The 14,373-nt window shown below is 35.7% G+C and overlaps 1 protein-coding gene across 3 annotated transcripts in view; it reads right to left on the minus strand.

Annotated features, from left to right (window-relative positions):
- Mlf1 (myeloid leukemia factor 1) overlaps positions 1-14,373 on the minus strand; it is a 48,996-nt gene that overhangs the window by 14,529 nt on the left and 20,094 nt on the right. For 2 of the 3 annotated variants that reach the window (XM_020157367.2, XM_020157374.2), the window contains exon 2: positions 6,171-6,318. The exons of the other annotated variant lie outside the window; for it this stretch is intronic. In XM_020157367.2, the coding sequence (XP_020012956.2) occupies positions 6,171-6,318 (148 nt within the window). The remainder of the gene's footprint in view (positions 1-6,170; positions 6,319-14,373) is intronic. 3 annotated transcript variants of the gene reach the window in all.

The raw sequence follows: 14,373 nt of genomic DNA on the forward strand, positions 1-14,373 counted from the left end.
GTAAAATGTAAATACAAATTAGACATGGTGGCACAAACCTATAATTCCAGCACTCAGGAGGGAGAAGGATGATGAGTTAAAGCCCAGTATGCACTACTAGTGAGTTTCAGGCCAACCTGGGCTACATAGTGAGACCCTATTTCAAAAGTAAACAAAAACCAAGAAAATTCAAACAAAATGAAGCAAAAAACATGTAAAGTCTTGCCATTCATAATAAAGTATCATAATAGATGACATCTATAATTATAAATCATTAGACAATCGGTGTAAAGTTTTATTACTTGGTGGTAATTTTCTCCCTATATGTTATGGCAAAAAACCAGAAAAACTGTGTTTATATTAAGGTTTATAATAAATGAAATCAGATAATACATACATTGATACATTCCTATTTCTATTTCTTTTAACTGAAAGAAATAATAGATTAGATGCACACTGGCACCATCACTCATTTCAATGTTGTATCTTGAGTATAAGGTGCTAGTTAAATGAATTCAGACATTAATTTATCTTGTTTTAGACAAAACTAATCCTTACAAAATGGATAACTGGCTTAAAAATATCCCCATAAGGAAATCATGGGCTGAAGAAAATGTTAACGATATAAACACAAAAAAGTGGCATAGCTGATATTTCTACTTCTAATATGAGTCTTTTTCCTTCATAATATGGCTGATAAAGATAAAAACTGTTCAGAAATTAACCAAAAGTAAGGGAAAAAAGTATCAAAGGCATCTCTATGAAACAAGGATCTTCATCTACTAAACTTAACAACATAAGTATAATGGCTCACTGCTTACTCAAAATTTTAAGGCATCACTTTATGAAAAGAGAAGAGCTTTATATAAATTTTTATTGAAAGTTCAAGAAGACTGGACAGAATTAAGATGATCAAAAAAGCCTACTGTTTTCTTAGCTCTGATCCTCTTAAGCTAATAAGCAGCAGCCTGATTTTCATTTTCTGCAATGTCTTTTTTTAATTACTTACTAGCATATTATGGCTATACTGGGGGTACAATGTGACATTTACAAAGGTGCTTACAATATATCTTAGTTAGATTCACCCTCTCCATCTTTCTCCTCTATCTCCTCTCCCCTTAGAACAGTTCAACAGGTTCCACCATTCCATTTTCATGCACGAATACATAGTACTTCTACCATATTTACCCTCCTTCACCCTTTCTTTATGCCCTCCTCCCTCTCACTGGACTTGTTTTACCTTTCTGCCCTTCATTACTTTTAAAAAGACATTTTTGTTTATGATGCTTACACAGGTTCATTGTGACACTTCCATATATATGTGTATATTTATGTATATGTGCATATGTACATGTATTATACCTGCCATAGGTTCTTCCCCTTCATTATTCTACCTTAGTCCCCCCTTCTTAGGGTGATCTGAATGTTCCATATTCATATTTGTATATGAAGTCCATTTACCATATTCACCCTCCTTACTTTCTTCACCTGCCTTTCCCATTAGTGCTCCCACTAAGCATGACCTGTCTTACATCTGGTCCTTCATTGTTTAGGTGTCTGTTTGCTGTTTCTACAGTCAGTTTCTAATTTTGTTCCCATATTCACATCTATTTTATATTTAGAAAAATCAGGTTGGAGTAGAGGCTCTGTTGTTGATGTTGCTTGCTTTTTATTTTCTTTTTTTCTAATTTATTTTTTTAGAAAATTATTGCATTTTATTTTTTATTAGGCTATATTCATTAAAAGGGGGGGATTCATAGTGACAATTCCTATTAGGCTTATATTGTACATTGGTTAGATAACTCCCAGTGTGTCTCCCCTCAACCTCCTCCTCACCCCACTTAAAGTAACTACAAGAGGTTTCTTTGTTCTATTTCATATAAATAAGAAGCCCATCAACCATATTCCCTCACTTTCATCTCCCTTCATTCACCTTCTCCCCTCCCACTAGGACCCTCACACATACTTTACCTATTTTACAGTCCTGTCTTTCATTATTAATATTTGAGTTGATGTTCAAAGAGTGTCTCAATGTATGTCCACTGGTATACTTTAATTTGGTCCATCCAACCCCTTCCATTACTTTCCCTTATTCCTTAAACTCCCACCCTAGACTAATTTATTTTTGATGTTATTTAAGTCCTATAAACTTATTCAACACATTATACACTAGGCTACTATATTTCTCAGTATAATCTGAATGTACAGAAATGACTTTTGGCTAATAGAGAGAGTGAATGTTCCTTTGAAAATCTGTTATAATAGAAATTCCTATATTTTAAGAATCACTACTACCCCTTCAACTACCCTAGGACATTCGTCAGTGCTCTTGGTAAGCAAAAGGATTTCATAGTTTGAACAAGAAAAAAAATATGACTACCACTTAATTTTAGATATAAGGCAAGTAAATACTATCAAGTCCTATTACTATTTAAAAAGCTATGAGACTTATGTTCAAAGTTTTATAAAACAGGTTGGTCTAAATCTGATACAGTAAAAATTACACTTACTTTTATTTAATAGGTGTATGAATACTGCAATTTTCTTAAAGAGATGATTACTAAATGAGAAGTAAGGCAATAATTTCACATATACGTGATTAGTTCTCTTTACACCCTATTGGTTTAAAAAAAAAGCTAATGTGTTGGAGTCTATTTGAATGTCTATCTTCATGTCCATTAAGACACCCTCTAATTGCATGTGGCTCTTCAAAATTAATTTTAATGAAAATAAAATAAAATTTAGTTCTTCAGTAGCACTTACATAAAACTATTTTTTATTTACAAATCTTAATTATATACATTAATGGGTTATAATGTGATGTTTGATTTATGTATAAAATGTGGCACGATTAAATCAAGCTGATTAACTTATCCATCACCTGGATTATCTATCATATTTTATGATGACTCATTTGAGGTTTTGTGGTACTGAGGTTTGAACTCAGGGCCTCACACTTGCTAGGCAGGCACTCTACCACTTCACCAGCCCTATGGTGACTCATTTAAAATTTAGTTATTTTGAAATAAATAATACATTATTATTGACTGTACTACTTTGCTGTGCAATATATCTCAAAACCTATTCCTCCTGATTGTCTCAAACTTTGTAGCCTTTGATTAGTAACTCCCCATTCCTTCCTTTCTCACACCTGAACCTCTGGTAACCATTGTTCTACTCTTCTGAGTTCCGCTTTCATATAAAAGTGAAATCATGCAGTATCTGTCTTTCTGTACCTGGTTTATTTCATTTAGCATAATGTTTTCTGATTCATTCATTTTACAAATGACAAGATTGCCCATTTTTAGGGCCGAATAATATTCCATTATGTATATATTACACATACTTTTATGCATTCATCTGTTGATGGACACTTATCCTGGCTATATGAATAATGCTAAAAGGATGGTGGGAACAGATACTCCTTAGACATACTTCAGTTTTTCTGGGTAAGTGCTCAGAAGTGGGATTACTAGGTAATGAGATAGTTCTATTTTTAGGATTTTTTTGTGTGTATGCTGCTGGGGATTGAACCCATGACCTTGTACATACTAGGAACATAAATGCTCTATCACTGAGGTATAGCTCCAACTCCTATTTTTAGTTTTTTGAGGACATACCTTACCATTGCTTCATAACAGCTACATGAATTCCCACCAAAATTTTTTAAGAGTTCCCTTTTCTCTTCATCTTTCCCAGAACTTACTATTTTTCATCTTTCTAAATAAAAATCATTCTAACAGGCATGAGGCAATAGCTAATTGTGGTTTTAGTTTGTATTTTCCTAATGATTAGAGCATTTTTTCATATATCTATGGCTATTTGTATATCTTCTTTTAGAGATGCCTGTTTAGGTCCTTATTCCATTTTTTAGTAGGGTTTTTTCCTTGTTATTGAATTGAGTTCCTGATATAGTTTGGAATTATCAAATGTATGGTTTGCAACATTCTTTGGACTGTCTCTCCATTTGGTTAATTGTTTCCTTTGACTTTTAGTTTGATATCATTCCATTCATCTAATATTGCTTTTTTGAACAATAGGCACATTTGAAGAATTCTATACATGTAGTGGCTAGTGGCTGCCACATTAGGCAGAGCAAATTTAGAGTATTTCCATTTTCCTATGTTGAAATCTAATCCCTAATGCAGTAGTATTAACAGGTTAGGCCTTTAGGAGATGGTTAGGTCATGGGGCTGGAGCCCTCATGAATGGGATTAGTGGTTTATAAGAGACCTAAGGGAGCTTGTTTGCCCTTTCCACTATGTGAGGTGCAATCTATGGAGCAGACTACAAGGCTTCACAAGGAGTCTGCCAACATCCTGATCTTGGAATTCCAAGTCTCCAGAATTATGAGAAATAAATTTCTGTTGTTTATAAATTACCAAGTCTTGGGTATTTTGTTAGAGCAGCCTAACTATGAGAACAAAGGACCAACTCCAACTATTTAAGATTTTCATTCTAAGGTTGGTCTTGGCCTTCCTTTATTTTCAGAACTGTTTTCCTACTTGACTTTTTCTATTCAATCATTATATTTATACAGCAATGTTACCTCTGTTGTCTGTTTCCTTTTTAAGTCACTTTTTAACAAAATGCAAATAGTCCTAAATTAGAATCTTACAAACTACAGTTTCACAGAAATTTATCTCTTATTTGGTTATAGGTGCTTTACATAGAAGTGTCCAGGAAAGAAACATTTTGGAGTTACAGCTGATGTGTAGAAGTACCTTCAGTAAGAAATTTCCAGCTGAATTATAAACAGACCTCATTTCTATACTTAGAGTAATAAAATTGCCTCTTCTTGCTTTTTCCATAAAAGCTACAAGTAGCACACTTATACATACAAATACAAAAAGCCCTTTTCTTTCCTTACTATGGTTGTAGATGTACAAACTATTTTAATACTCAAATGATTTTCAATGCTCATAATACATTTTTCTTCCCTTTGACAACTTTTTCTGATAGGACTTTTATAAAACTTAGTCTGATATTAACCTATTAACACTAAAAGTAATACATATTGCCATATTACACGTCACTAATTAAAAGAAAACTAATTTGAATTGTGGATATGCTATTTGGGGATAATATATATGAAAAGAATAATGTGAGGATTAATCTTGTTTTAAATGATAAATGCAATTTTATTCATCAAACTTCTCAGGACTAACTAAAGGATTTTGCTCTATTTATGCTTCCTGCAAGCAGAAAATATGAAAATGTTTTTCTAAAAGATTCTGGAACTTTGACAATTGACCAATTCAGTGTTCACTGAGTTCCAAATATTTACATTTCGACTGCAGACATTCATTTTTATAGAAACCCCTGTGAATTTGTTACTCTGCAACTGCCTTTTTTTTTTTTTGCTAAGTGGGTTTTTTGTTGTTGTTTTCTTCTTTCTTTTTTCTTTTATTCATATGTGCATACAATGTTTGGGTCATTTCTCCCCCCTTCCTCCCACCCTCTCCCTTAACCCCTTGCCCCCTCCCTCTCACCTCTACCCCCTCGCTACCAGGCAGAAACTATTTTGCTCTTATCTCTAATTTTTGCAACTGCCATTCTTGAGGCTGAAAAAGCAACATAAATAAGAGACAAAAAAGTAAAAAGGTTCAGATAAATATCCTTGCTATTTTTCTTTTCTTTTTTTGACTTGATTATGTTTGTAACCTCCAAGATTTGCCCTCAGAAAAAACTTATGGAAATATATTACAGTTGTGCAAGGCTTCTGAAATAGTTAAACGTTAATCTAGGCTTTGAAAATCCAAGGTATCCACGTAGAAGATTAGTGTTTCCTAGACTAATAAAGATAAATATACTAGAGATTTCAGGAGTATTTTAAAATGTATTTTTTAAGTGCATTTGACCAAGCAGGATGTTTCCTTGTTTTTTCTAATTTAAGAGACATGGGAGAAAGTTCTAAGGTGAGAAATACATTCATATGAAAAATAATGGGTTAAGTTTGGCATATATAATCCTAAGGTTCTGAAATTTTTTGTAATACAGTGGAATTCTATATAGATAACAACTCTTTGTTCCAGGATTCAGCTTTCTAACAGGTCTCCTCTATTATATGAGCTATTTCTGTAACACAAGCAGTAGTCATATCCCATCATCACAGATACGTACTTCTACAATACTTTCATCAAGTTCCCACAGGATCTTCTCACTAACTGTCTTTAACGTAAAGAACTTACAGCTAAGGAATCCTCGCCATCATCATGTCTTGTACGATTATGGGTTCTTCCTCTACCATCAGAGATACTGAGCAAGTCTCTTCCAAACGGTTCAGAAAAATTTCTCATCATGTGTCGCAGACTTTCTCGGTGTGCAAGGAAAGAATCACTGTTGACAATACACAGAAAATTGTAAAACTAAGTGCAAACAACCAGCTACACACTACAAATTATTATTTGGGGATGATATGCTTGTTAAAAAGACAATGAAAACAATTAGGAGAATAGAATTACCTCATAAAAGGCCCATTACTTATAAATACAATTTGTGAAAATCTGTTCTTCTATTTGTTATTCATTATAAAATCTGTTCTTCTATTTGTTATTCACTATAATATACTTATTATAATAATGAAAATACACCTTTATCCCACACTGTATAAAAATAGTAAAAAAAAAAAAAAGTAACAGATCTTAAGTAGCGTAAGCTGAGAGAAATGGAAGAAAAGTCTGAAAAATATTGCTTACCAGATAGAGGTTTCTTTAGGTAGTCAACAATATAAATTCTAATGAGGTCTAATACAGAATACAGGCTTATTTTTAACTCATTTATGAAACATGAGCAGTGAGAACCATATGTATGTTTTATGAACACTGTAAAGATACAATTTATGTTTTAACAAAGACAAAGATAACGAATGAGGCTAACTTTTGTCCCTGAAACCATCACACACCAAAATATCTAAATCTTAAAACAGGGTTTGTCAAATTACTTTGAGATTACCAACAAACTAGGGAGCTGGTTAGCAATGCAGATTCCTGTTCACCCCAACTCCCAACAGCCCAATCAAATTTACTAGCTCTGAGTATGATTTGTGGACATGCATCCCTGGTAATTTTAATCCAATAGGCTCTCACCAACCTTTGAGAACACTGCCCTTCTATATGCCTGTGGTACCCAAATTGTTTAGAATTCAAGCCTCTCTTCAGGAGAATAAATTTTTTTTTCTTTTATTATTCATATGTGCATACAAGGCTTGGGTCATTTCTCCCCCTTGCCCCCACCCCCTCCCTTACCACCCACTCCGCCCCCTCACTCTCCCCCCCACCCCCTCAATACCCAGCAGAAACTATTTTGTCCTTATCTCTAATTTTGTTGAAGAGAGACTATAAGCAATAATAGGAAGGAACAAGGGTTTTTGCTGGTTGTGATAAGGATAGCTATACAGGGCATTGACTCACATTGATTTCCTGTGCGAGTGTGTTACCTTCTAGGTTAATTCTTTTTGATCTAACCTTTTCTCTAGTTCCTGGTCCCCTTTTCCTATTGGCCTCAGTTGCTTTTAAGGTATCTGCTTTAGTTTCTCTGCGTTAAGGGCAACAAATGCTAGCTAATTTTTTAGGTGGAGAATAAATTTCATAGTTGTAAAATAAGAATGCTAAATATCTCTTGTTAAGATTAAATCATGTAATTTGAAAGCACAAAGAAGAGTACCTGACCCATATAATATGTTGAATAATGCTCATTTCTCTTACCTTCTCTTCCTGTATGGATGTCATTCCCCATTATTCTAGCATTAAATACCTCTAATTGAAAAAGAAATTTTATTTTACAAATACACACAGTGATAATCATGTTCCAGGCTGTAGTCTATGTACTTTATAAATATCAGTGCTCTTAATCTGATGGTAACATTTTCATTGCAAGTCTCATTCAAGAAACTAAAAATTTTTAATGCCTTACCACATAGTTTCACAACTCTGTTCCAGATAGAAAGTCAGTACCTTATTCTTCATTCTAGTACTTAAAAGCACATCATAATTGGGACTCACTTTACTAAGGCACTCCTCTGCTTCCCTGCAGTCTGAATGAACCCCCCAGCAGCCTTGCTGTTTTCATACTTCACTTCAGTTATAATACTTTGTTCCAACAACCTCCTTAGGTTGCCCTTCCTTCTTCTAATCCAGTTCTAATTCCTTGCTGTCACCTTGAGGAAGTCCAAAAATTCTGTCATTTTCCAGTTATCTCAGACAGACTGAATTTTTCTTTCAAATTCTGTAGTATTTGTATACACAAACCTACTCTAAAAGAGCTCAGATTTATTCACACCTTACCTTGGAGATTAAATAAACAAAAGCACACAGCTAGGGTGTAGCTCAGTAGTGGAATGCTTGCTTGCCTAATATGTGAGACCCTGGGCTTGGCCCCCAGCACTACAATAAATAATTTTTTAAAAAACATAAGTGATCCATGTGCAATTATTTTAAGATTAGCAAACTGCTTAACTGGATTTATATATGGTTGTGCAGAGAGTTTTTTAAATTTTAATTCAGCTTTGCTCAGGTATAATTTTGTATGTAATCATAACAAGTACAATTAAGTTGTATAACATTTCTAATCACCCTCCCAAATTCCTTCCTGTATCTATGCAGATAATTATCTGCTCTAAATCTTAGTTACCACTAATAGGCTTTCTGTCACTATACTTTTGCATTTTCCAGAATTTCATATAATGGAATCATTATATATTATCTTTTGTGTTCAGCTTCTTTTACTTAGCATACTGCTTCTATGATCCATTCTTGTGATTCCATTTATCAGTAGTTAATTCAATTTTGTTGCTAAATCCATTGTGTGTATATGATTACATCACAATATAATGACAAAACAGTTTCCAGTTTGGGGCCATTATGAATAAAGCTGCTAGGAGCATTCATGTACTAGTCTTCTTCATTTCTTTTACTTAGAAGTAGGGCTACTGGGCTGCATGGTAAGAATGTGTTAACTTGAGAGATTCCAAGATGGCGGCAAGAGGTAGGAAGCAGAAAGCGACCCTCCTATGGTGAAATCTTGGAGAGACGCTGGAGACACACTTTGCAGGCATAATCACCGAGAAAAGGCATAACTTTGACTCCTCCACACCTCCAGCCGGCGCAGAGAATCTCCACTTCACGTTAAACGGAGAAACGAGGAGGCCCCCGGGGCCGCCAGTGGCCGGCACCCATACGGCATGGGAAGACGCGGACCAGGTGAGCTTCGCGATACCGCGGTAGCCCCACAGACAAGCCTGGGCCAGAGCAGCATAGCCCCCTGGACAGACTGACCTCCACCCGGGAAAAAAAGAGAAACTGAGTACTAAGCAATAAGAACAGTTAAGACACGCTGGAAAGAGGGTGGGGCGCCCTGAGCGCTGAAGATTGGGGGAAGGGAACCCTTCCCGGGACTGTAAATAAACGAGCCAGGCGGGCCGGAGAGGCTCTGGCGGGAGCGGGGTGCGCCCAGCAACCAGGAGCGGGGAAGCTTGTGAGAGGAGGGAAGACCCACTTCCCACGTGAACTGTAAATAAACACGCAGGCCTGACAACGCGGGGCAGTGGCACCTTTCCCAGTGCTTGGAAAGGGGAAAGCCTGTGGCAGAGGCCCCCGCACAGGAGAACTCTGAGCAAACAAAGCCTGTGGGACCAGGTGGGTGCTAAGCTCACCACAGAGATCTGCATAAATAACGCCGCCAGCTACAGGCTGAGAGAAGCAGGCAGGCAAGCCACAGTTGCAGATACCACTCTCAGAACTGCCTCCAGACGCTTTTTTTTCTTTTTCTCCCTACCTTTGATGAGAGAACAACCGAATTACACCTGCAAGCCAAAAAACTTACTGAAACTGTATTGCATTTGAACTGGGGACACTTGGTGGGGCTTTTTTTTTTTTTCCTTCTGTGTGTGTGTGAGTGTAGTTTTGTTCTACTTTATGCATCCCCTTTGATGAGACAACTACAGAACAACATCTGAGGCACCAACTCCAGGACTGGAGATTGAGACGGACATCCAAATTATTAAGACTGAAATTGCATTGCATATAAACTTGGAAGTTTTTTGGTTTTTTTTTTTTTAATTTTCTATTTTCCATTTTATTTTAATTCATTTTTATAAATAGATATTACTTTCATATACTTATTTTTTATTTTTTTATCTTTGATTTTCAATCCTCTCTCTGTCTCTCTATTGTCTGTTCAGCTTACTGTCGATTAGTACACTAACACTCCCTGTTTATACCTTTGAAACTCTCTTGTCTGACACCTTGTTCTGCTTTCTCCCTCTTGTCTGTATATTTGTTTTCCCCTTTTCTTTAACTTCTTGCTTTCCATCTCAGCTCACTCTTCCATTCTCAATATTACCATTGTTATTATTACAAGCTAGAAAATACTTAATTGCACACAGTACAGGGACAGTAACAACACCAAGGACAATGACGGGAAGACAGAAAAAACAAGGAAACCAGTTTCCCCACAGCAAAAAATTAGTACAGGAACCAGAGGGGAATGAAGAGAACAGAAACTCAGATCCAGACTCCAACAAAATGAAGATAAACTATGCCAAAGGACCCAATGAAGCCCACAAGAATAATTTAAAAGAAGACATACTACAAGTACTCAATGAGAATTTTATAGAGATGATACTGGATAGGGTCAACCAAAATGTACAGGAGACACTGAAGAAATTCCAAGACAATAAAAATAGAGAATTTGAAAAAGCAAAAGAAAAAATAAAGGAAACCAAAGAAGCACTGTATAAACACCAAAGTGAAAGAGAGAACACGATGAATAAATGGATAAATGAACTCAGGACAAAAACAGACAACAATAAAGAAGAAAACAGCCAGGATATGGAAAACTTCAGAAAAAAGAACGAAACAGAACTGCAAAACAAAACGGAAGGCCAATCCAGCAGAATAGAACAAACAGAAGACAGAATCTCAGAACTTGAAGATGAAATGGTAATTAAAGGAAAAACTGAAGAACTATTAATTAAACAACTCAAGACCTGTGAAAAGAAAATGCAAGAACTCACTGACTCCATCAAAAGACCAAACTTGAGAATCATGGGCATTGAAGAAGGAGAAGAGGTGCAAGCGAAGGGAATGCGTAATATATTCAACAAAATAATAACGGAAAATTTCCCAAATCTAGAGAAAGATATTCCCATACAAATGCAAGAGGCCTCCAGGACACCAAACAGATCAGATCAAAAGAGAACTACTCCACGACATATCATCATTAAAACAACAAGTTCAGAAACTAAGGAAAGAATATTGAAGGCTGTAAGAGAGAAAAAACAAGTAACATACAAAGGTAAACCCATCAAAATCACAGCAGACTTCTCAACAGAAACATTAAAAGCAAGAAGAGCGTGGGGTGAGATCTTCCGGGCACTGAATGAAAATAACTTCAACCCCAGGATACTCTACCCAGCAAAGCTATCATTCAAAATAGATGGAGCAATAAAAGTCTTCCATGATAAGCAGAAACTAAAACAATATGTGACCACAAAGCCACCATTACAAAAGATTCTGCAAGGGATCCTGCACACAGAAAGTGACACCCAACTTAACCATGAAAAGGCAGGCAGCACCAAACCACAGGATAAGAAAAAGCAAGACAGTAGAGAGTAACATCAAGTTAGGTACACACAATCAAACCTTCAAACAACTAAGATAACTAAATGGCAGGAATCACCACATACCTATCAGTACTAACGCTTAATGTTAATGGACTTAATTCACCCATCAAAAGACACCGTTTGACAAAATGGATTAAAAAAGAAGGTCCAACAATTTGTTGCTTACAGGAGACTCATCTCACCGACAGAAATAAGCATATGCTTAGGATGAAAGGCTGGAAGAAGATTTACCAAGCCAATGGCCCCCAAAAACAAGCAGGAGTAGCAATACTTATCTCTGACAAAGTAGACTTCAAACCTACATTGATCAAACGAGATAAAGAAGGACATTCCATACTAATAAAAGGGGAAATAGACCAAAAGGAAATAATAATCATCAATCTGTATGCACCCAATGTCAACGCACCCAATTTCATCAAACATACCCTGAAAGACCTAAAAGCATATATAAACGCCAACACAGTGGTTGTGGGAGACTTTACCACTCCATTATCATCAATAGATAGGTCATCCAAACAAAAACTCAATAAAGAAATCCAAGATCTAAAATATGCAATAGATCAAGTGGACCTAGTAGATGTCTACAGAACATTTCATCCAACCTCTACACAATATACATTCTTCTCAGCAGCCCATGGAACCTTCTCCAAAATAGATCATATCCTAGGGCACAAAGCAAGTCTCAGCAAATATAAGAAAATAGAAATAATACCATGCATACTATCTGACCACAATGCAGTAAAAGTAGAACTCAACAACAAAAGTAAAGACAAAAAACATGCAAACAGCTGGAAACTAAATAACTCATTACTTAATGAAGAATGGATCATCGATGCAATAAAAGAGGAAATTAAAAAGTTCCTGGAAGTCAATGAAAATGAAAACACAACCTACCGGAACCTATGGGACACAGCTAAGGCAGTCTTGAGAGGAAAGTTTATAGCCATGAGTGCATATATTAAAAAGATTGAAAGATCCCAAATCAATGACCTAATGATTCATCTCAAACTCCTAGAAAAACAAGAACAAGCAAATCCCAAAACAAATAGAAGGAGAGAAATAATAAAAATAAGAGCTGAAATCAACGAAATAGAAACCAAAAAACCATACAAAGAATTAATGAAACAAAAAGTTGGTTCTTTGAAAAAATAAACAAGATCGATAGACCCCTGGCAAACCTGACTAAAATGAGGAGAGAAAAAACCCAAATTAGTAGAATTAGGAATGCAAAAGGGGAGATAACAACAAACACCATGGAAGTCCAGGAAATCATCAGAGACTACTTTGAGAACCTATATTCAAATAAATTTGAAAATCTAAAAGAAATGGACAGATTTCTAGATACATATGATCATCCAAAACTGAACCAAGAGGAAATTAATCACCTGAATAGACCTATAACACAAAATGAAATTGAAGCAGCAAGCAAGAGTCTCCCCAAAAAGAAAAGTCCAGGACCTGATGGATTCTCTGCTGAATTCTATCAGACCTTTAAAGAAGAACTGATACCAACCCTCCTTAAACTGTTCCATGAAATAGAAAGGGAAGGAAAACTGCCAAACACATTTTATGAAGCCAGTATTACACTTATCCCAAAACCAGGCAAAGACACCTCCAAAAAGGAGAACTATAGGCCAATCTCCTTAATGAACATTGATGCAAAAATCCTCAACAAAATAATGGCAAATCGAATTCAGCAACACATGAAAAACATTATTCACCACGACCAGGTAGGCTTCATCCCAGGGATGCAGGGGTGGTTCAACATACAAAAATCAATAAACGTAATAAACCACATTAACAGAAGCAAAGACAAAAACCACTTGATCATCTCAATAGATGCAGAAAAAGCCTTTGATAAGATCCAACATCATTTCATGATAAAAGCTCTAAGAAAACTAGGAATAGAAGGAAAGTTCCTCAACATTATAAAAGCTATATATGACAAACCTACAGCCAGCATTATACTTAACGGAGAAAAATTAAAACCATTCCCTCTAAAATCAGGAACCAGACAAGGATGCCCACTATCTCCACTCCTATTCAACATAGTACTGGAATTCCTAGCCAGAGCAATTAGGCAAGAAGAAGGAATAAAACGAATACAAATAGGTAAAGAAACTGTCAAAATATCCCTATTTGCAGATGACATGATCCTATACCTTAAAGACCCAAAAAACTCTACTCAGAAGCTTCTAGACATCATCAATAGCTATAGCAAGGTAACAGGATATAAAATCAACATAGAAAAATCATTAGCATTTCTATACACTAACAATGAGCAAACGGAAAAAGAATGTATGAAAACGATTCCATTTACAATAGCCTCAAACAAAATCAAATACCTAGGTGTAAACCTAACAAAAGATGTGAAAGACCTCTACAAGGAAAACTATACACTTCTGAAGAAAGAGATTGAGGAAGACTATAGAAAGTGGAGAGATCTCCCATGCTCATGGATTGGTAGAATCAACATAGTAAAAATGTCGATACTCCCAAAAGTAATCTACATGTTTAATGCAATTCCCATCAAAATTCCAATGACATTCATTAAAGAGATTGAAAAATCTACTGTTAAATTTATATGGAAACACAAGAGGCCACGAATAGCCAAGGCAATACTCAGTCAAAAGAACAATGCAGGAGGTATCACAATATCTGACTTCAAACTATATTACAAAGCAATAACAATAAAAACAGCATGGTACTGGCACAAAAACAGACATGAAGACCAGTGCAACAGAATAGAGGATCCAGATATGAAGCCACAC

Source organism: Castor canadensis, chromosome 5, assembly GCF_047511655.1.
Source record: "Castor canadensis chromosome 5, mCasCan1.hap1v2, whole genome shotgun sequence".
Classification (NCBI taxonomy): Eukaryota; Metazoa; Chordata; class Mammalia; order Rodentia; family Castoridae; genus Castor; species Castor canadensis.